The sequence below is a fragment of the Capronia coronata genome (assembly GCF_000585585.1).
Source record: "Capronia coronata CBS 617.96 chromosome Unknown acBCG-supercont1.5, whole genome shotgun sequence".
NCBI classification, from domain to species: domain Eukaryota; kingdom Fungi; phylum Ascomycota; class Eurotiomycetes; order Chaetothyriales; family Herpotrichiellaceae; genus Capronia; species Capronia coronata.
Genome location: NW_006912897.1, coordinates 2,536,979 through 2,559,111, shown reverse-complemented (window position 1 = coordinate 2,559,111; position 22,133 = coordinate 2,536,979). Strand labels below are relative to the sequence as shown.

At 52.5% G+C, this 22,133-nt stretch overlaps 9 protein-coding genes across 9 annotated transcripts; 5 read left to right on the top strand and 4 right to left on the bottom strand.

Moving 5' to 3' along the window:
• Positions 1-99: 99 nt before the first annotated feature.
• On the bottom strand, positions 100-450 carry A1O1_06604 (uncharacterized protein; the record flags this gene model as incomplete). The annotated part of the gene is made up of 1 exon (XM_007727482.1): positions 100-450. A coding segment is annotated over one exon (351 nt), but the record flags the coding sequence as incomplete, so codon positions are not given.
• A 1,381-nt stretch (positions 451-1,831) lies between these two features.
• On the top strand, positions 1,832-3,460 carry A1O1_06603 (uncharacterized protein; the record flags this gene model as incomplete). Its single annotated transcript, XM_007727481.1, has 1 exon — positions 1,832-3,460. The coding sequence occupies one exon, from the start codon at positions 1,832-1,834 to the stop codon at positions 3,458-3,460; it is 1,629 nt and encodes a 542-aa protein (XP_007725671.1).
• A 1,138-nt stretch (positions 3,461-4,598) lies between these two features.
• On the top strand, positions 4,599-5,717 carry A1O1_06602 (uncharacterized protein; the record flags this gene model as incomplete). The annotated part of the gene is made up of 4 exons (XM_007727480.1): positions 4,599-4,664; positions 4,733-4,743; positions 4,810-4,839; positions 4,913-5,717. The coding sequence occupies 4 exons, from the start codon at positions 4,599-4,601 to the stop codon at positions 5,715-5,717; spliced, it is 912 nt and encodes a 303-aa protein (XP_007725670.1).
• A 1,066-nt stretch (positions 5,718-6,783) lies between these two features.
• Positions 6,784-8,403, bottom strand: A1O1_06601 (uncharacterized protein; the record flags this gene model as incomplete). The annotated part of the gene is made up of 1 exon (XM_007727479.1): positions 6,784-8,403. The coding sequence occupies one exon, from the start codon at positions 8,401-8,403 to the stop codon at positions 6,784-6,786; it is 1,620 nt and encodes a 539-aa protein (XP_007725669.1).
• An 834-nt stretch (positions 8,404-9,237) lies between these two features.
• A1O1_06600 (uncharacterized protein) lies at positions 9,238-14,460 on the top strand (the record flags this gene model as incomplete). Its single annotated transcript, XM_007727478.1, has 3 exons — positions 9,238-10,770; positions 10,824-10,919; positions 10,972-14,460. 3 exons carry the CDS (start codon positions 9,238-9,240, stop codon positions 14,458-14,460), a joined length of 5,118 nt encoding a protein of 1,705 aa, XP_007725668.1.
• Positions 14,461-15,038: 578 nt separating this feature from the next.
• A1O1_06599 (D-3-phosphoglycerate dehydrogenase) lies at positions 15,039-16,287 on the bottom strand (the record flags this gene model as incomplete). Its single annotated transcript, XM_007727477.1, has 3 exons — positions 15,039-15,134; positions 15,306-16,176; positions 16,244-16,287. The coding sequence occupies 3 exons, from the start codon at positions 16,285-16,287 to the stop codon at positions 15,039-15,041; spliced, it is 1,011 nt and encodes a 336-aa protein (XP_007725667.1).
• Positions 16,288-17,370: 1,083 nt separating this feature from the next.
• On the top strand, positions 17,371-18,023 carry A1O1_06598 (NADH dehydrogenase; the record flags this gene model as incomplete). The annotated part of the gene is made up of 3 exons (XM_007727476.1): positions 17,371-17,412; positions 17,459-17,949; positions 17,999-18,023. The coding sequence occupies 3 exons, from the start codon at positions 17,371-17,373 to the stop codon at positions 18,021-18,023; spliced, it is 558 nt and encodes a 185-aa protein (XP_007725666.1).
• Positions 18,024-18,106: 83 nt separating this feature from the next.
• Positions 18,107-19,490, bottom strand: A1O1_06597 (ethanolamine-phosphate cytidylyltransferase; the record flags this gene model as incomplete). The annotated part of the gene is made up of 3 exons (XM_007727475.1): positions 18,107-19,166; positions 19,218-19,335; positions 19,385-19,490. The coding sequence occupies 3 exons, from the start codon at positions 19,488-19,490 to the stop codon at positions 18,107-18,109; spliced, it is 1,284 nt and encodes a 427-aa protein (XP_007725665.1).
• Positions 19,491-20,082: 592 nt separating this feature from the next.
• On the top strand, positions 20,083-21,570 carry A1O1_06596 (uncharacterized protein; the record flags this gene model as incomplete). The annotated part of the gene is made up of 1 exon (XM_007727474.1): positions 20,083-21,570. The coding sequence occupies one exon, from the start codon at positions 20,083-20,085 to the stop codon at positions 21,568-21,570; it is 1,488 nt and encodes a 495-aa protein (XP_007725664.1).
• Positions 21,571-22,133: the final 563 nt, after the last annotated feature.

The window sequence follows — 22,133 nt, the reverse complement described above, 5'->3', positions numbered from 1 at the left end:
GCGGGACTTGATAGTAGAGCAGCATGACCATCCCACACTCTCCAGCACCCGAGACATCAGTGCATATTTGGCAAACCTGAAGAAAGACTCATGGTGAATCAGTCCAAGTCGCCTTCCCGCCTTGAATTCCTTCCACTTCTCACACACTCTTGTGGCCTCCACCCGCACAGGCACCCATGTCCATGTCGACCTTCCCAGGATCGAAGCCTTGTCCACATACCACATTGGTTTTGATTGGGGTGTAGGCCACGCCGCCTCATGTGGCTGCGCCTGTAGTGAAGAGGGAAGTGGCATTTGCGATCCAGCCGTAGAGCCGTAGAGCCGAAGGTGGGAGCTTGGAGCTGTGGTGGGTAGCCTTGCATGATATATAAAGGACTGCCGAGGGAATGCAAATGTAGCGAGCACCATCATCATCCGTTTCGTCCTCCAGGTACCTACCTGGCCAGCCTGGTAGTTTGTGTCCAGGTCATTGGCGCATCGCCTTTTGTCTGTGACCCCTCGATTAGTAGCTGCGGCCACGCCCCACGACAAGCAGTCCCCAAAGGTCTCTCTACCTGAGAGTGCTCCGAGTCTGTAAGCCTGTGTCAACGTACGCATCATCGTTTAATACTGCAATATCGACCCGCAGTACCTACACTGGCAGCCGACCCCTGGTGGCCCAGGGTTCGTTGACACCCGTCGACCTCAGCTGCATTGCAGTTCACTTGATCGAGTTGAGGAGCGCAGGCCAAGCCCTCCCGGTGCCAAGGCCGAGGCCAGACCTTCAAGTTCGATTCGACACCTTAACCTTTGAAGTTATTGGCCACTCTGGCAGCAAGGGGGCCACTGACACTTGCTGCACTGCACTGGCACTGTCCCAAACTTGAAGTTGGGACTCGGCGGCGGTCTCTTCTGCGTATGCGTCACGGCAACATCGGACCGCAGGCTTGTTGACTCGATTCGGCCACTGCACTGCACTTCGCCCTCGACAGCCTTCACTGCCACATTTTGCCGTTATTCCCATCTACATCGCATCACCTGCACAGGCTCACTGTACTACGGAACACTGTGTCTGGACTGAATGCTACCTGCGACGACAATACTACCTTTGACTTCAACAGACAGTCTTCCCTCTGCGCTTCCCGGCAATACCTCGACAACTCCATTACTCACGATCTGCCCCTCCTAGTCGGTGTGCGTCGATACCGTCGATTCAAAGCCCCATCACAAACCTACCGGTGCAACACAGCATCCCTCTCCGGCCTCGGTCCATCTCTGTGTGCGCTTTTTATAAGCTGTAAGGCGCGATTACGATATTCCACAAGACAGAAGAGGCGGTCAACGACACATTCAAGTCGGATTCGACCTCACATACACCTACAATCCTGGTGGAGACTTTCTGGCTTCGTCTTCGGTCGTCTGTGTCGGCAATCGCCCGCATCGCCTTTCTGAAGTCGCTTGACGTCTGTAACCCAGTGCGCACTCCAAGTGAGACCATAGGACGGAATAACGCCGAAGCGACTGTGAATCACCGCTGACGGCGCATGCTGCAGTCAGCCTTGTCACTCTTCAGAGCAGAGGTCACTGCACACATGGTCACTCCCTGACGCTTTACATCACTCTACGACACTTGAGCAGGTCCCTTTCCACACGCTCGGGACGGGACTTACCTTGAGATCCGCACTTGAGCTTTTCTCCACGTCACATCCTTACTTGATACCAATCATCCGATGGCTACCGCTGTCTGACTTCTAGCTTGTCTATCGAGATACTACATTGCAAGCACATTAGCTTGCGACATTCAAGGCGACACAGGCTCCCTCCAATTTCTCCAATTTCTCTTCTTAGAACCATGACCAACACTTCGAACACGATGCCATACATCAAGAGCGAACCGGATGAATATGGCAACAATCCCCGGCGGTTCGTGTCTGCCTCAACGTTTGGGAACTCTCAGAACTACGGGAGTCAATTCGGGAATGCCCAAGATGGCACAAGCATAGACCCAACCGAGCTGTCCATGCAGAACGCCGGTCTCGGTGGGATGCAATACAACAACTTTGCCGGCGGAAACATGTCGGCTAGTTTCAGTATGGGTAACTCAGGTTACGACGACAACGAATTGTTGGAGAGTCTCGACTTTGGGAACAATGGCGCAGGATTGCTCGACGACTTCTCCACGATGCCGCAACAGCAGACCAACAGTATCAGAGGCTCAGGTGCCATTCCCATGGCCCAAGGTAGCCAGTTGTCCAATATGTACTCCAGTACTCCAGACGGGCCTCCTATTCAAAGTCCTTTCTTGGGCACGTTCGACTACACCCAGTTCCGGCCAATGGGCTCGATACCACAACATATGTCACCTCTACAAGGATCGCAGTTCGGGAAGCGTCCCAGTGTCCAGTCCGCGAATCGAAAGTCATCAGAACAGAGAACTCCTGTGACTCCGCACTCTTCAGCTATGGCGGGCCTTCACATTGGAACTCCAGAATCCGGTAGCCTCGCAAATGGTCGACCGATCAGAGCACCAAATCTGCAGAGCAGACACTCCAAAACGCTTTCTGGCCAGTATGACAGCACCCCCGGAAGTCTGCACTCATATCTAGACTCGCCTTTGTCATCGCCTGGCGCTGGTCTCCATCATGCAGGTATCTCGGAAACCCTCGGTACCAGTCAGCATGCCTCCTTGCCGGCCAAGGTCGAGAACGGACTCAGCAATTCAGAGACGGTAGAAGCAAAAAAGCGAAGACGACGAGCTTCGCACAATGCTGTTGAACGACGGCGCCGGGACAATATCAACGAGCGTATCCAAGATCTGTCACATCTTGTGCCACTGCATCGTCTCGAAGATGACAAGGTCAAGAAGCAACTTCAGACCAATGGGCCACTGTCGCCGTCTGTGGGTCCCACAAGTATGAGTCCTCCGAATGCAGCGACCTCATTGCTCGCAGGGGCTGCAGGTCGGCGTGCCGCGAGCACGGCAGGCAACATCACGATTGGGCTCCCCATAGAGGAAAAAGAAAAAGGACCCAACAAGGGTGATATTCTCAACGGCGCAGTCAGCTGGACACGTGATCTGATGTGGGCGCTGTTTCAGAAATACCAACAAGAAGATGAATTGGCTCAATACATTGCGTCGATCGGCGGTCAGTGGCCGTTTCAGATTACGGACGATGAGAAGCGCATGCGGTCCGAGCTGATGGATGCAATGGAAAAGAACGATTCCAGCACATTTGCGTATTCGAGACCCGATGGTAGTGGACTTCGGGTTCCTCGACATACCAACGTCGCCGGCGAAAGACTGCAGAGCAATTCAAGTCTCAGTCCACAGAGCAATTTCGAGCTCAGTCCGGGCTTCCACAGTGGAGGTAGTGGCACTAACAGTGGCAGCAACGGACCTGGACAACCTCAGTTCTGGCACAGTGCCGGTCACTCGGGGATCAGCTTTAAGGAAGAAGACGAGTTTATGGAGATGAATTGATGAGCATGACGACTAGTTGGGGTTCGGCCGTGCTTGATGCTCTCACATCGGCCTGCATCAGTATGCCATTATGGGAGAGCCACAGTCTTTGAGTGGTACGAGCACAGATCGATGGAATGGTTATAGGTCGACTGTGGCGGAGAGCGTACATGAGGGCGGGAGTCTTTTCTCTCTCTGCATATCGGTTGCTTCATGGGTTCTGCTTTTTTTCCTTTCCCATCATTAATCTGGGAGTGATTGTGCTTTGAGGATGGATGATTGACTTTGGTTGAGCTTTGATACCCCTTCGTTTTGCCATCTCCTCTTTTCCATTCCTTGCCAGTCAGACTCTCGCAGGGCGAAGGATTGTATTGTACGTAGACAGACACGGACCTCGATAGCATGGACTAGGAGTGGACGGTCTTCTGGGATTGCGTTCTCGAATATGATTTGTGAAGTATGAACCTGTCCAACAGTTCAGGAGTAATCGAAGGTGTCTAAGAAAAGTTGTCCAAGAGGGCGCAGTCTGTTTTGCATGACTATGCGCACCTGCAGTGTAGGTATGTACTGTAGCGCAGGCGAGGTTGACCTACAGAGTAGAACTCACACGTTGCACTTCCAGGGTCTGGGTTTCTCCAGTGGAGATGAAGACTCTCCATCTAGGTCCAAGGAGTCTCCATCTGGGTCTCCGACTGCGGTAGTGGCCCCATGTGTGTCGGGCTACTCTCAGGTCATACACTGTCCAGTACCAGTCCCGGCTGCTATACAAGCTGTCTAGCCTGTAATTAGTGGAGGGCCAACTCCAACCCGACCACCTCAGACACAGGCACGATCCGAATAAACCCCCCCCAAACCAACCATCCGAGTACCTTTCCTGGTATCCTCTTCTGCGCCCCGTCGCCCGCATACGAGCTCGCCATTTTTACGCCCTGCGGAACTGAATTTCTTTGCTTCCATTTCGAGTTCCAGTATCCTGGCTGTCTCTTGACCTTCTAGCCCACCGTCAGTGAAAGTTGTGTTCCGACGGCCTCAAAGCTCCGGTGTCCTGTTCAACCTCTCCTCTCTTCTGCGCTCGACGTCGCTCGTCTATTTTTCTCTCCCCCACGATCTCGGTGCCTGCTGGTTCTGCATAGAGTGGATAATACAACAATAATTCAAGATGACGGAAAAACCCTTGGGCTTTGGCTACCAGTTCGGGGCCGGGGCCATCGCCGGTGTGTCTGAGGTACGTGCAAGAGCAGAACAATTCACTTTGTCTTTGACTGCTTCGAGCCCTGGCTGACAGGAGACTAGATTCTCATTATGTGAGTTGCGCCGAACCGGACAGTATCTGGCGCAGCCGGCTTGCTGATACAGACCCAATCCAATAGGTACCCTTTGGATGTCATCAAGACGCGAGTGTGAGTACAAAAGATGTTTCCTGCTTGTTGGCCGAGGTTGCTCTTCACTAACCAATCTATGCCTCTTACTCAGACAACTCCAGGGAAAGGCACCCGTTCCAGGCCAGGACTATTACAACGGCATGCTAGACTGTTTTCGAAAGATCGTGAAGAATGAAGGGCCGTCGCGACTGTACCGCGGGATTGCGGCGCCGATTATGATGGAGGCGCCGAAGCGAGCGACTAAGTTCGCCGCCAACGACTCCTGGGGTCTCTTCTACCGCAACCTGTTCGGCGTGCAGAAACAAACACAACCGCTGGCCATCCTGACAGGTGCGACCGCTGGAGCCACCGAAGCGTTCGTCGTTGTCCCCTTCGAACTCGTCAAGATCCGAATGCAAGACCGCGCCTCGGCCGGCAAATACAAGGGCATCGCCGATTGCGTGGTCAAGACGGTCAAGGCGGAGGGTCCTCTCGCGCTGTACAACGGTCTCGAATCCACCTTGTGGCGCCACATCCTGTGGAATGCGGGTTACTTTGGCTGTATCTTCCAGGTCAAGGCGCTGATGCCCAAGGTCGACAAGAAGGATAAAACCATGGCCATGTTCAATGATTTCTTGTCCGGCGCCATCGGTGGCACCGTCGGTACCATCTTGAACACTCCCATGGACGTGGTCAAGTCGAGAATCCAGAACTCTCCCAAGGTCGCCGGCTCTGTGCCAAAGTACAACTGGGCATGGCCTGGCCTGGGTACAATTATGAAGGAGGAAGGCGCTGCTGCCCTCTACAAGGGATTCCTGCCTAAGGTCCTCAGACTGGGCCCTGGCGGTGGTGTCTTGCTCGTTGTCTACACCGGTGTCATGGACTGGTTCCGTAAGCTGAGCACTCAATCTATTTAGTTGGGAGCCAGGGGGTGAACTAGAAAATGATAGTTGGGAAGGTGGTTGGTTCGGAAAGGTCGGGTCTCTGACAAGAGTATGGCCGAAGATGTGGTGATCGAGGATCTGCTCTGGGTTAGCTATGTCTTTCTCTTAAAGGGCATTGCGGGATTGGTGTTCTGAACATGAATGCGGCTTTGGAAGACAAGAGTGACAGACATCTCCTAGACTTGCTGCAAGAACCTTTCAACAGGAACTGTTGGTTGGGAGAATTCATATGATTTGAACCACAAAATGAGATTCGAATGGTCAAAGTTGGGTGGTAGGTTGGTCACAAACTGCTTGTCGGTATGTGCTGAGTTGTGATGGCGAATGTCCATGGCCATTTTCTGCTAGAGGAAACATGGAAATCTGGTCTACCTGCTTTACTTGCTCCTTTTCCAAACGGACAGCAGAGCCACCAGAGTAGACACAGTAAGGCCAAAATAGACGCACGAGGATAGAGCATAGAAACACCAACTTGAGTAACACCACACCTCGTCCTTGATCTTGAATGTTCATTATCATGTATTTTCTATTAATTGCTGGCTATGGACAATAATCCATAGCAGAGGGATGGAGCTGATCACGTTTCTCGTACTGTGTACATGTTCGCAGGCCGTACTACGGGTACCATGTCATCAAACTGCTTTTTCCCTTACTCAGAGACTGATCCTTTGTCAAAACTCCAGGTCAATCAGGTTCACATTGGGTGTGTTCCCGCCCATCTCCACATGCATCCGTACGACGCCCGAAATATTTCGTGCAAACAATGTCCAACCCTATCAAGAACCCTGCATCGTACCATTCCAGACCCAGTGCCAGCAAAGGTGTGCAAAACAGTAAAAATGTCCCCGACACTCCATGAGAGTCGAACCATGACTGACAGTGCGCAACATGTTGGGACCTCGGTGTGCTGAATGTCGAAGAGTCGAGACAACGGGGATTAAAAGGGCAAGAGAAGAAAAAGAGGCAAGTTGTGGGTCAAGGCGGTCAAGGCGCGGCGACGCTTGGAAGAACGTCAGGAAGAGACCTAGTGCATGGCGACTCATTTTGCACGGCGGATGTACCATCTCGAACGGGTTCCTTCTTCGAGCTCGACTGTGACTTTGGACGGAGGGAGAGGGGTTGGTTTGCCGTTCGCGTCGTTGGTGTTCGGCTTGGGCTTCGAGAGCTTGGAGCCTGCGCCGTTGCTGGTAGCGTTTGCAGTCTGCATCTTTGCGCCAGTACCGTTGATGTCATGCTTCAAAGGTCCTGTGCCTTCGCCGTTGGGAGCAAGCTTCGAATCTTTTCCTTTGTCGTCGACTGGCTTCTCGTTCAACCCTGCAGGGAGTTGGCTCTTCTCACCACCGTCAGGTGCGGATTTGATCTTGTCGCTATCGAGAGCTTTGTCGCCAACAGCCTCAGTCTTGCAACGAATCTGGAGACCTTCTTCTGGTTTGACGGGAGAGATCTTGTCCTGCTCCGGACGAGGTGCCACTTTCTTCACTTTCTGCGGCGGCTCCTTGACACATGAACTCTTCTGGTTATCCCACAGCTTCCGCTCCAAGGCCGCAGTCCACCCTGCCCGACGAGCAATCTCTTCAAGCACGAGATCACACTCGCCCAACAATTCAATGTCGACCTTGACACCCTGTCGTTGACAGCGGTCCTTGCTGATCCAGATCTGCGGCACAGTGGGCGGAATGGCGAGAAGCAAGTCGTTGACCGGGGCGACTTTGAGCGACGTGCCGATAATAACGAGCAAGTCGACCTTTCCTTTGTCCATCTCCAGTCGTGGGCCGTACGAGTAGGAAATGTGCTCGCCGAAGAAGGTCATGTCCGGCTTCAGCAGGCCCTTGGGGAAGATCTCGGTGCCCACTTCGCCTTCGGAGTCAGAAGAATCCTCAAACTCGTGTCTCTTGCGCTTCTTCTTCGTGGTCTTGTCGCTCTCGTCGCGTTTGGTGTCTCCAGGTTCGTCGACCAAGGAGCACTTGCAAAAAGGGATACCACCTGCTCGAACCACAGGCATGTATTTCCTGGCCGTCGTTCTCTTGCCGCAGGTCATGCAGCTCGCAGTGGCCAGCGTGCCATGCACTTGGATCAGCTTGTCGGGGGTCACGCCAGCCGCAGCCTCCAGTCCATCGATGTTTTGTGTGTAGTTAGTCAACAATTTACCTTTGGACTGGAGCATGGCGATGAAAGCGTGAGTTGGACTGTACTTGGGAACCAAGGGAACCAATGGCGCGTCCGCAGACTTGGTGGAGCCGACATGTCCTTTGGCGGGGACGAGGCCTTGCATTCTAGGAAAGACCTTTGCCGCTTGTTTGTAGAACTCGTCGGGATCGGCTTTGAAGTTGTCAATGTGGAAGAGCTCTTGGGGGTCGTTGTAAATGGAGTCTTTCAGCAGATCGTAGACGCCATTCTTGGATCGGAAGTCGGGAACTCCAAGCGAAGTCGAGATGCCTGCGCCAGTCAGCGTGACAATGTTCTTTGCCGATTTGAACAGCGCCACGGCGTGATCCAGAGTGTAGTACTGGTTCAAACGAGGTCGGATTTGCAAGCCTTCCTTCAAGGGCGATGACAGTCGACGTGCTGGTGCGGAAGATGCTCTGTCTGCGCCATGCTGGTTGATCATCCGTGGTAGCTTTGAAGGCGAGGGCCGGGACAGCGACGGGTGGGAATCCATCTCTGCATCGCAACCGCGACGGGCACTGGGTGTATGGGGCGCCGAAGTTGACATCGCGCTTGCGATAGCAGAAAGTAAAGTGTGCGCTGAGCCAGTAGTCAACAACAGTGACAGTTGTTGAAGATGTTAAGATCAGTGGGATGAAGTAACAAGGAGAAGGTCGCGCAAGGAAGTCTGTGGTCTCTCATGGTGCGCTAGTCCCCTCACAGCGCAGGCAAAACATTCAATGTTTTTTTTTCCCACAACAGCAGTAGTGAATCTGTGTTGAATGATGAAGTTGAGGCGGACGCCAGATCCAACAGAGTCATTCCTGATATTGAGTCGGGCAGCGTGTTGGGACAGACCACAACGATGTCCAGGTGGAGAAGAAGAAGTCTATAGCGTAAGTATAAAGAATCCAAGCCTACTGTCCAGACAGTGGAGGACTCGTGAAGCTGTGGAAAGAAGTATATCAAACGCTTGTATACTGACTGGATTGAGTATCTGTGGTCTCGAAGTTCAAATTCCCCCTGAGATCTGAGATGAAACGTGACTTCTGAGGCTGAGCTTTTCAGGTGCATTCCGATGACATCATTGTTCCTATCAGAATGCAAACTGTGCAAACTCCGAGATTCACACATCACGTGGCTGCACGTGGCTGCTCGCGACGCGTTGTTCGTTCTTGCGACACGCGTGGCGGATCAAATGAACGGCTCATTGGTCGCAGTTTCACTACCATAAACATTCGATGGTTGCGGTGCACTTTTCCACGTCTCGCAATTCTCTGGGTGCAGTCTATGTCCATCAACCTGGGGCAAATGCTCTCTCTCATCATATCCCGACTACCTTAGCATCATGCCGGCCGTCCCCTTCGCTGTCTCGTCGCAGTCACGGAAAAAGCTGAAGGCATTTGCATTTGACGAAAGATTACTTGAAGTGGATGAGGACAAAGAGAATCAGGGTATCGGCCGGACTACGAGAGTAGGAGAAGCGTCATTCGAAAAGGCGGATGATGGTGGTAGTGTAGGCCAACGTTGTCTCTCACAGCGCGACATGCCTCGGACGCCCGCTGTCAAAATACCCTTCGAAGACCTCATTGCGAATACCGAAGATGCCTTCAATTGCCTGCCGCCGATTGCCACGCCTAAAGACCACGTCTTATGGGAAACAAACCCTGATAGCACAGACGCCTCTGGAGCTGCTACTGGAACACAAAAAAGCAGAAAACGGGCCCGTAGCTCGTCTCCTGCCTCCTCACAGCTTGGGAGATCTGATCACATCTCTGTGCACAAAGATGCCTTGAACCTAGATGCCCTAAACAGGTCTCTTCGAACACCAAACAATGATCCTACGCAAGATCTATGGAATCGATACACGACTGCAAATGCGAAGAAAATCGAAGCCGAACCTACCTTGCCTGCTTACGCCCATCTTCTCCCTTCATCACCTCAGACGCCGAGCTCAGCAAGCAAAGAGAGTGGCTTACGGAGAACACACAGTTGTGGCATAGAATGGCCAGCGTCGAAATCCAAGCGGCGAAGAGTAGAGGCCAATGAAATGCATGGTCGTACGAAGGAATTGTTCGCTGCATCTCGAAAGGAGATCTTGCGCCGAGATCTATCGAATAATACTCGTGTGGGACTCCTCTTGGAAAAGATCCAGGAGAGTCTGACGAAGAAGGTCGCAGCCGATGAAAGCCCATCGAGCTCCTCCCCGTTGCCAGACCGACGGTCCCAAGCTCTTGTTTCGCCGACAAAACCTCAGACCGCGGTCCGGTCGGGAAACACAAGCACTACACACGCGCCAGTACATACACCTGCAGTGACGGGACAAAACTCCGAAGCGCAGCATGATCAGCAATCTTCCTCGGAATTCAGTGATGACGGCCTAGATATCGAGGCCTTTGAAAGTGTAGAGCAGGCACTTGCAGAGACTGCGGCACAGAATGACCCAGTACCTGCCGAGCAGCGTTTCGAAACGGAGCTGGATAGACATACGGCAGCTTCCGCTTCACAACCGGCCGTTTCAGTGTATCAGAGTGAACCGTCTGGACACGGACTCAGAAATGCTGAATCACCGAAACCTCCCCCACCAGAACCTCAGACTATACCCGCCATGCAAGAGTTTGATGATGAGTTTGATGACGACGACGACGAAGAACTGATGAATGAAATGCTTGACCTGGCTGCAAAATACGACTCCCAGCCTAATCCACCGGCTAGAGAACAGCCGGCAGTGAACCAGAATGCTCAGATGAATACGGTCCCCAAGCGGTTGGAAACGCTCGACGAGTTCGAGGATGCCTTTGATGATGATGAGGAGCTATGGGAGGGCATTGCAGATGCCACCTCCGCAAAACCAACGACGGTGGTTGAATCCACGAATCATGTGCGTCCTGGATAGCTTTGTTCTGATGAGACCAATGCTGATAGATTAAATAGACCTCAATTGATAACAGAGCTATCAAGCGCTACCTTATTGTCGATGTCCTCGAGAGTCAATACGAGTACAAGGCCGGGCGTCGACGACCCGAGAAAGTAAGATCCCTTTCCACCGTTCATGTGTCGCGTCAACTCTAATGCATCTCAGATGCTTTCCGTCAAGGACGAAAAGTCCGGTATGCTGTACATTGTACTCCTGCGAGAGTCTTGGTACGATACCAGGTGCACCAAAGGATCCTACATTCATATTATTGGCAAGTTCGATCGCACCGGTCAGTGCATCGTTAATGATACCGATAACATGATCATTCTCCATCCCGACCACTTGATATCTTCGACTGTGGTGGGCGATTCTTTTACGTGTATGCGACGGGCTGTACTTCAGGACAGAGTGAAAGCTACGAGTGCCGCCACTCAGCCTCAGGTTTATGGCCATATTCTACACGAAGTCTTCGGACAAGCATTACAACTCAACAAATGGGACATGCAGACGTTCAGAGACATCATCGACAAGATTCTTCCATCTTACATTGAATCACTTTATGAGATTGGAGTTCAACTACCCGATGCTAAAGAGTATCTATTGGGAAAAGCACCTGAAATGATGGCATGGGCGAGCGTCTTCGTCGGCGACAATCTGTCCAGTGACGCTCTCATTCGCGATCGCAATGGCATCCTCGTCCCTACAACTATCAACAAGCTTCTTGAGCTGGAGGAGCATATATGGTCACCGATGTACGGCCTCAAAGGCAATATTGATGCCACCGTTCAAGCCCAGATGAAGCTACCTCAGGACCGGTCGCCCAGAACACTGCTAGTGCCTTTCGAGTTGAAGACTGGCAAAAAGGACAACGTTGAGCAGCACCGTGTACAAACAGCGCTCTACACCTTGCTACTGTCTGATCGGTATGATATCAATGTCACTTGTGGTGTCCTGTACTACATGGAAACATCCAAAACCTTCCGCGTGGAGGGCGTGAGAAACGAGATACGACACATGGTCATTGAGCGGAACGAATTGGCTTGCTATGTCCACGACAAACTGGCGCTGCCGCCGATGATTAAGAAAGAACATCTCTGCAAGTCCTGCTACTCAAAGGCTGCCTGCTTCATTCACCACAAACTATCGGAGGATGGCAATGCAGAAACCAGTGGTCTAGGCGAAAAGTTCAACGAGGTGGTCGGCCATCTTTCTCCTGCGCATCAGGCATTCTTCAAGAAGTGGGACGACCTTTTGACTCGAGAGGAACGCGATACGATGAAGTTTCGACGCGAACTCTGGACAATGCTGAGTGTAGAGCGCGAGGCGGTCGGTCGTTGCTTCTCAGAAGTCATAATTCAACCAGGATCTACCTTCGAAAACACTGAAAGCTCCAAAATCAACAGGTTCGAGTATACATTCATCAAGCACAGACCACGTCCAGGTTTCTCGTTTGCAGAGTCACATATCAATATTGGTGATCCAATTGTTATCTCAGACGAGAAAGGACATTTCAATTTCGCTGCAGGCTTTGTCACGAATGTCCGACCATCTCGGGTTGTGGTAGCGGTTGATCGAAGATTGCAACCTGCCCGACGAAAGCTGGCCGACTTCGACTCCTCCAATCGACAGGTCTTCTCGGGTGTCATGGGAGAAGCGGCTGAGGATGTATCTGGCACAGTTGAGGAACCGATGTTGTATCGCATAGACAAGGACGAGTTTGCGAATGGAATGGCAACTGCTCGAAACAACGTCATCCGGATGATGGAGAAGGATCTGTGGCACGCGCGAGAGCTTCGACAGCTGATCATTGAGAACAAACCTCCAGAGTTCAAGATCACGTCTACAGCATACACCTTATCCGGACCAGCTTCACAGCGAAGTCTCAATCTTGACCAGCGGAAGGCCATCGAGAAGGTGATGAGTGCAAAGGACTACGCTCTAGTTCTAGGCATGCCTGGCACTGGCAAAACGACAACAATAGCTCACATCATACGAGCTCTTGTCTCACAAGGCAAATCTGTCTTGTTGGCATCCTACACTCACACAGCGGTGGACAATATTTTGCTCAAGATCAAAGACGACCACATCCCAATTCTGCGAATTGGAGCTATCAATAAAGTCCATCCGGAGATTCACTCGTTCGCCGATGTTTCAGGGCAGCCCAAACGGACCATCGAAGAATTACACGCATCGTGGCACGGGAGTAAAGTCGTTGCGACTACCTGTCTAGGCGTCAATCACGGCATCTTCAACGCGCGGACATTTGACTACTGCATTGTGGATGAGGCTTCCCAGATCACATTGCCGGTATGTCTGGGTCCGATTCGCATGGCAAGAACGTTTGTTCTGGTCGGCGACCACTACCAACTGCCGCCGCTGGTTCAAAACAAGGAGGCTTTGGAAGGAGGCCTCGACGTCAGTCTTTTCAAACTCCTTTCTGACGCACAGCCGGATTCGGTGGTAAATCTTGAACACCAATATCGAATGGCGGAGGACATCATGCTTTTGTCCAAGGAGCTGGTTTATTCTGGACGCATCAAATGTGGTAACGAGGCTGTCGCCAAACGAATGCTCCATATCCCGGGCCTGGAAGGCGGACTAGCAGTACATCATTTCACTGCATCTTCACTGCCGAAATCGAGTCACAGTACTCAGACAATTTGTGTGACTGAGGCTTCATGTTGGTTGCGACGAGCCCTGTCTCCCGTATCTCGATGTCTGTTTCTCAATACAGACACCATCGCTACAAAAGGTCCAGCGCGTGAGACCGCATCAGGGGCGCGGATAACCAATGCAGTGGAATCTCGTCTCACAGCACAGCTCGTGACAACGTTGATCCACTCAGGTATCGCCCCTCGTTCAATCGGCGTGATCACATTCTATCGCTCCCAACTCGCATTACTCAAATCTGATGTCAAATCCACTGCCGGTTCTGCCGCCGCGGCGGAGGTCGAGATGCATACGGCAGACAAATATCAAGGCCGAGACAAGGAGGTAGTCATCCTCAGCTGCGTCAGGAGCAACGAGAACAAGCACGTGGGCGACCTTCTGAAAGACTGGCGGCGCGTGAATGTCGCTGTGACGCGGGCAAGAAGTAAGCTGTTGATCATCGGTAGCAAGAGTACTCTTGCGGGAAGCGGCGTACCCATCCTCAAAGGCCTGACGCGCATCATGGATGAGAAGGCATGGGTGCTGGATCTTCCCAGCGGCGCTTGTGATGAGCATCTGTTTGAGACTGGAAGTCAAGTCACGGGCGTCACGCAGAAGAGTGTTGCCGGGTTTGTTGAAGTCCATGTGGACAGTCCGCCTGCGTCGGGCCCGGGAAAGAATAACAAGAAGAGGAGAGACGTCCTTTACCCAGGCAATCTACGGGGCCGCAAGAGCCCAAAGAAGCAAGCGACCTTTCGGAAACCGGAGAAGATCGTCCGCGGAACTGCCCTGGTCGGCGACGTTCAGAGTTTCTTGGATAAACGTCCCGTGTTGAGAGACGTGGTCAACGACCTGGATGGTCTGGCACAAGGATATGATACTCCAATCGGCGCCGGGAAGGAGAACGTGCAAATGCACCGCGTTAATGACGGGAATGATGATCTGGATGGTGATTTCATGGATGTAGATGCCGACTTCGACCCGGCTGACTTTGGAGTATTCTGACGAGGTCGCGGGTGCATTGTTGGATTACGAATCCCTGAGAAAGGAAAGGCAAAGCTCTGGATATTAGTGTGCTCGACGGACATGTTGACGTTGTCACTTGGTACGCTTGGATATCGGACTCTTTGGGATAAGGCACAGGCAGGATAACAGCAGACTGACAGAATCCAATGATGTTGGCAAACTCGTCCATTTTGGTGATACCAGAACCTGCCAAACGATCCAGGACGCAGACCTGATCGCAATGCAGAGCAGGATTGGAGAACGTCTGATCTCTAAAGACCCGAGTCTCTACTGACAGTCTAGCATCACCTGTCTCTAGTCTATCGTTGTTCTATTGGCTAACTTGCACCTCAGAGATTTGCAGTTGACTCAGCAGCTTCGAATTTGCAGCACCAGTTTGAGAAGGAGCAGGCCATCACATCATGCCTTCACCGAAATAAAGCGAATCGAGATGAGGGTGCTTCGTACATTCCTGTACCGGCTTGCTGACATTCTGGCGCTGGTGGATAGAGTGGAGCCGGATAGCGCATCGAGGAGCGAGATCGAGGATGGCGGCTCGCAAACCGCAGCAAGCTTCTTCATTTGAGCTCCTTGTGTTCGGGAATAGGGGACATCAGCTCGCCTTTCTCCAAGGCGGAGCGGATGTTGTTGATTGTCCATTCTTCTATTTTTGTCTGTTTCCAGATGAATGTCAGCATTGGAATCATTATGCAGAAGGAGACAAGCGGTAGCATGAACATGAACCAAACATCGCGGAAAAAAGGGCGGCAGCAGAAGTCGGAACTCCATGTGTACGAAGTACGCTGGAGCTAGGTAGGTTCACAAGGGAAGGCGATCGAGCATACCTGTGTCTCTTTGGTCCAGGTACCCATATGCGGTAGGAGAATGACCTTGTCGTTGGCCACCAGGCCAGGATGGATCTTGGGCTCCTCCTCGAAGACATCAAGACCTGCACCAGCAATCAGACCTTTATCCAGCGCATCGACGAGCGCGGCTTCATCAATGACGGCTCCACGGGCCGTGTTCACGATAATGGCGGTGGGTTTCATAAGCTTGAACTGGTCCGTGGAGATGATATGGCGCGTCTTCGGATTCAGCGGCAGATTCAGGCTGAGCACGTCGCTGCGTTTCAGTAGTTCGTCGAAAGACACGTATTCAGCGCCACCGGCCAGTTCGGGGTCGAGTTGTCGGCGGTTGTGGTAGATGGTGGTCATCCCGAACGCATCGCACTTCTTCTTCATGTTCCGTCCGATCCCGCCCATCCCTAGGACGCCTAAGACCTTGCCTTGCGGGTCGTGGCCGAGCGCCGGAGGCGGATTGCCGCGCCATTGTCCACGGCGCAGAGCGGCCATGCTGGTGTTGAAGTTGCGCAGGGCGCCGAGCAGCAAGAAGACGGCCGTGTCTGCTGTCGCGTCATCCGGCGCCGTAGGCACATTGGACACCAGAAGCGGCGGATCGCGCTTGGCACAGGCTTCGGCGTCGATCTGGTCGTAGCCGGCGCCGCACGACGCAACATACCGCCACGACTTGGGGAGCACTTTGCACAGTTCTTCGTCGAACAAGCCGGTGATGCTGACGGACGGGAAGGTGCGGTAGGCGGCTACCACGCCGTCCAGCTTGCCTGATTCACATTCCTTGATGAAGTCTGCCCGGTTAGTCGATTGCGGTGTGATCAGCTCGCCCAGCGAGCTTAGAGACTGCCATTGTTCGGTGGCACTGGGGGTTGATACTGTTAGCAGCGGTTGTTGGCTGAAGGAGGATGATGACAAGTGAGGCAGCTTACTGGTCGATCTGGCCTAGCAGGAGGATCTTGGGTTTGCCCGACATGTTGGTGGGCTTCTGTTTGTGATGATGAGGGTTCTTTGATGCCGGAGATATCACTGACGGCTTGGTGGTGGTCGTCTCTTGCTGTATGGCTTTCCTTATCGAGCTTCTCAATACGTATCGATAGTCTCTTATCAGCCGTGCTAGATATCCTCGGTTGGATCGTCACTTTCGGTTATGCAAGGGCGAAAAGATGTAGGTTGATGGACGAGGTACCACTAAGGAAGATATCTTCTAACTTATAAGTGAAGATTCATAAAAAGTGGTGACTGTTAGTGAAGCAGACCACGACAAATCGAGGCATTCAATCCATCCCAGGGATCGGAGGCGCCATATACGGACCGTGAGAGGAGCGCACTTCATTCCGAGAAGTGGGTAAGTGTTCGATCCCCGTTTCCTCATTGGTGGCTGTCAGTCCCTTTGGCTTGGAGACAAGCGAGAGGCTGTTGCGCGGAGGAACCCCGAGCGAAGATGTCTCCGAGCTGAACGGAGACCTCAGCCTCGCGTGTCTATACTGTACCAGGTCAAAATGTAGGTTTGATAGCAGGTGAAAAAGTTTGTCATATTCATCTCTATCCAAAACAAAGGTCGTGGATTCGGAGAGGATCCTTGGGTTTGAGGCGAGAGACCAACGTATCTAGACGGATCCCGCACATCGTCTGAGTCTGTACTGGCTCGTGAAGTGAGCATCGAGCTCATACAGAGTAGGTCATCGTCTGCATTAACGATGGGTACGAAGGTATTGCAGGGATCATCCCCGACAAGGCTGGAAATTGGGCATGAACAGTAAAAACCATCGTCGTCTCGAGTAAACAGCTACATAGGAAGTTTACATACTGCACCGTAACTTTTGCACTTTTGGTCTCTAATATTCGCAGCGCCAAGATTGATGCGGTGCCGTACCCGTTCACTGCGTTCCATCCGAGCTCGACCTCAACCCGTATGTGAGTTTATGAAGTGATTAGACACAAAACCACATCATACAAGTCGCGGCGCCCTAGTTGCCTTGTCTTCCGGACAGTCATCCCCTGGACGTGAAATCCAGGGCTTAGAGGAGTGAACAGGCGTTCATTGACCTAGGCCGAAATGGCCGGCAAGCCCATTAAAGACGTCGTTGGCGTCGCAAAGGTAAATGCCCTTGCCGACAGCTTCAGCCTGATACTCATCATTATAGAAATACACGCAACAAAGCTATGGCATCTGGGAAACCATCCGCAAAATATTTGCAATGGACCCGACCCGAAGCAACGGGGTTCCTGTTAAACACTTCCGAAACCCGACCCCAGGAGGTCTCGATCCTCTTTCATATGATCCCTCGGACGCGGTGACCACGCCGGCCGCCGACATTGCGGACAATCCATACTGGAAGAGAGATGTGCGAAGGGCGTATCCGAAGCTGAGCACCGTGACACAGGGTGATGTCGTGGGCTTGTTGACCGTGGGAAGTGCCGCGAATCCTAGTCCGAAGCTGTTGGCGGGAGAGGAGGGATCGAAGCAATTGGTCGCTGTCAAGACTGAGGGCGAGAAGGGTCTGGCTGCATACTTTGAAAGAGAGAAGACTCCACAGGTGGTGCTCAGTGAGGATGGCCTCCCTCCAAAGCCTGCGGCCTTTGGCCGGTTACCAGGAAAGAAATACGAGATAGGCCCCACGAGTTACGGAGAAAGGTATGCTTTTCAGTCGTCCAGGACGGGCTTGTGCTAACTCATGTCGCAGTTACCCCTGCCGAAGCTTTGTTTAGCTTGGATGAATGAAGTGGTGCTTGTATATAGTTTTCGCATCAGAGCATGATTGACAGAGCCATCATTCCATTGCTTCCATCATCTAGCTCGGCACATTTCTTCGTTTGGTCTCTATGGCTGCTTGTTCCTGCTCGAGGAGCTCTCTTTCTCGGGCGGCTTCTTCCCCCACAGCCTTCTCGCCTTTTCTTTTCTGTCGCTCTTCGAATGCCTGCCGCCCTTTCATGATTCGCATTACAATCTCTCCAGCATTGACATGGGAGTAGGGGTGCTTTGGGATTTCATGAAGGATGCCGAGCTCTCTTGCGTCCCTGTATGGATCGAACGGCGAGTGCATGAAATCCGTGGGCCCATGATACACCGCGGCGACCTTCCCCAATGGCATCGCGTCCAGGTATGGTTTTGATGGCGAGTATGGAGCTCCAAACACCACTGCGTGAATATATCGACATTGCAAAACGCAAAGTCCTCGCTCAAAGATGTTCATTATGGGGTAATTCAGACCCTTCCAGTGGTTGATCACATCATCATTGTGCACGCCAGCCACAATGTATGCTTCACCCTTTTCGGCCTCGTTGACGCGTTTCAGAAATTCGATATGTCCAGAAGAGAACAGGTCGAAGCCTCCATCCACATAGACTATGCGTTGACCTGGCTTGGGGTCCTTTCCGGCAACGAGCTGCTGAAATGAACCAGCTGCGGTCTCCTGATCTGCCAAATTCTCTGATTGCTTCCCGGCCCAAGTCCAGACTTCTGAACCCGGGTTGAGGGCAGTCTCATCTGTGGCGTAGTCCTTGATTCTTTCCAGCATTTCGGCCCCGGCAGCTGCTTTGTCTGGACTTATGGTGCCGTTTGACTTGCCTTGAAGTTCGTCTGTCAAAGACTTGATGAAATGCGTCTTGGTGCATAGCAACATTCGGCCGACGATATCGGTGGTAGATATGCCTGGAGTCCTCTTGACCACGAGAAAACGGCCAGCGGCCTTGACAAACCGGTAACAATCCTCGCCACTAGCATCGGAAGTGATGTCGTCCCCGTGGACTACATAATAGCATCCATAGTGGGATATCCATGGCAAGGCTGTCACGTAGGGGGCGTAGGGGATCGACTTGGTTGTCCAGCGACAAGCATCAACAGCAGCTACCCTTTTTCGGAACAATCAGATGGCTCAAGGAACAAGATATCGACAAACGTACCGTTCATCCAAAGTCATTACCGTTGGTCCCTTGTGCTGCAAGATTTCTTCATCTGAATGAAGGCCTACGTACAGCTCTTTTCCCAATTGACGGGCTTGTCGTAGAGCCCCGGCATGACCTGAACACAAGGTCAGCAGCTTCTACTTATTCAGAGCGCGCGAACATACCATGGTGCGCAAAGTCGAAGCATCCATCAACCCAGATGCGATCTTTCCGGATTTCTTGATCTTCTTGAGGGTCAACGGGCCATTGCCCTGGTTGTGGAACGTCCATATTCTCTTATCTCCTGTAGGAATCTCTCGATCGAAAGAATCTAATTTTGTAGAAAGCACCTCCGGTCAGCTCGAATACTGATGGCTTGGAGCGTGGAGTCGTGGGTGAAACGGGTCATTCCATACCGTCGGGAATGTACTGCAGTATAATGTACATACCTAGGTAGGTTAGGTAGGTAAGGAGGGTGGGATAGATGAAACCTTAGGTACCTATAGATGATAGGTGCCTGTAGGTACAGGTAGGGTCTAGGGGTCCCCTTGAACAGATGGTGTGGGTTGGGTTGAGTGGGCGCAGCCAAAATCACACACCTAAACTTCCGTAAAAAGTACGTTTCTCGCCACACACCAGCCGGTAAGAAGCGCAGTATCTTGAGTACTACTACCAGGTATATTGCGATCGAATCTCCATATACGGTACACAGACTACTGTACGTTCTGCACTACCGAATGCTTCCGCGTCCTTTTCCATCCATGGCCGCTCTGTAACAGACTTTGTCCGCCCACCCTCGACCCATCGCTTTCCGCCCGGTCAGTCTGGCAGCCACCCTATTCGACATAGGACTGGCTTAGTTGGTACAGAGGCAAATAAGAGCATGACAGAGGCTACCCTCCGAGATGGCTTCCACGGCTCGACCACCACCGGTTCATCAGGAGGAGGGACGCCAGGCTTTCTCTCCAAAATCACCAGATCCCCCTCAAGAAGACACAAACCTCTAGGATCTAACGACTCCATCGATGCGACTCTTTCTGGCTCAGCCCCGACACCACCGCGCCCTCGTCCTCGACCAGGATATTCTCGAACGACCACTGCTCCCGCCGCACCTGGCACGTTGAATCCCATCAGGGCAGATGTCGTCCCTCGAACCAACAGTGATGTGAGCCATCTCGCGACGGGCGACACCATGCCTCCTCATTCTGTCGCCATCCTCACCAACGGTGTGAATACTACACGACCGCTGCTACAGAAACATCCCAGCAATGGTCCCGCAAGCGCAAACAGTCAGGTCGCAGGATTTGCGGCCGGAGAGACCGACGTACCGTCTGCTTCGGCACCCCATGGAATGCTTCTGAGCGCCACTGGCGCCCATGGGAGTCCAAGCACAACCGCACTTTACACACACATTCAAGAGTTGGCCAACAAGAGGATCGCGACGCTGGACTATCTACGCAAGGCGCATGAAGGACGGACGTTCTGGTTTAATACTGTTCGGTTCAGTGAATCCGATATTGCAAAACTGCCTTCATACACCCCCAATCGACTTGCCAGACGAGCGGTCAACTACATGTTACTCGGCATGTCTATACCGACCATCCTCGACGTTCATCCGCAGCCCCATGCTCAAAGTACGGCCGCAACCAGCGCGGCAGTAGCGCAGGACTATCTACGAAGTTTGAGTACTCTCTTGGCGGAATTCGAGTCGTTTCAGCAGCTGCACCCGCCAGATGGAAGTACAGCAAGTTCGTTGAGTCGGGCACGAATCCCACAAATGTTTAAGAGAGCCACGGCGACGTCGAGACCTCGGAAGTCCAGTGGACCGGTGACTGATATCGGGCTACCAATGCTTTCGCAGACGTCCTCACCACCAACCTTTTCCGAGGCGGGACATCATGCATCGCAACCCTCCATAGACACCACCACGAGCGGAAATACTTTTGCTTCTTCGACGAGCACCCTAGTGACACCCTCGCCGTCGGCTCCTTTACCTTCGGGTAGCTTTCCGAGCACCTCCGCCATCCCCCTACCGGCGCCGGTAGATGCTCCTAACTCGACTCTATTACCCAATGAGGGACCCTACACGCACCTCCAGACACCACCTCTCCCCTTCACACCAGATTTCTTTACCGTGTTCGCTACGCTGTGTGATGTGCTCATCGAGACGTATCAGAGGTTACTGCAGATCTTGCCAAGTCCCGCAGCATGCACGCCTATCATCAGCGACTTATTTACGAAGGTGGACGGGCGAATACGAAAAGTGGTGGTTTCAGCCATCATCCGAGAGTTCGAGACTGCCTCGAGGGATAGTGCAAAGAAAGAAATGATGGGAATACAGAAAGTTGTACTGGGAGGGTTAATGGCATGAGGACCAAGCAAGTGAGCGATAACTAGTATTTGGCTGATGATTGTAACACCATGCATTGTTGGATACCAAGACCTGTGGCCGGACGGGATTTCTAACATTCTGATGAGGGCGCAAAGGGAAAGGGAAAGGGGATTATCTCCTGAGACGCTATGACAGTCTCGTGTGCCGTCTGTCAGGACTGGGGGCGTTTTTCGTGTACAGGCTTACAAGATGCCATTTTGAGATTCTGGGAGATGCTGGCACGCGATATGATATCGAATTGAGCAATGACCAGGGGCGGCAGCCCGATAGTATTCCGCGTTGGTCCATGCTTGACGTGAATTAGTATTTCACCATCAACTGGCGTAGCTGTCAATCCTCCCCTGGATCGAGGAGTGTCCGCCTCGATATACCTCTGCAGATCCATCCTCACCAAAGGTCCGAAAGTCATCTCAACACGCCTCGACGCGATGGTAGATCGTGATAGAATCGACGAACTCCTCCGACCCCGGCGTGCCCAGGACAATCTGGCATAGCTATAGGTACCTAACTCGTGGCTGAAGCCTTACATGCCTCGTGCCCAG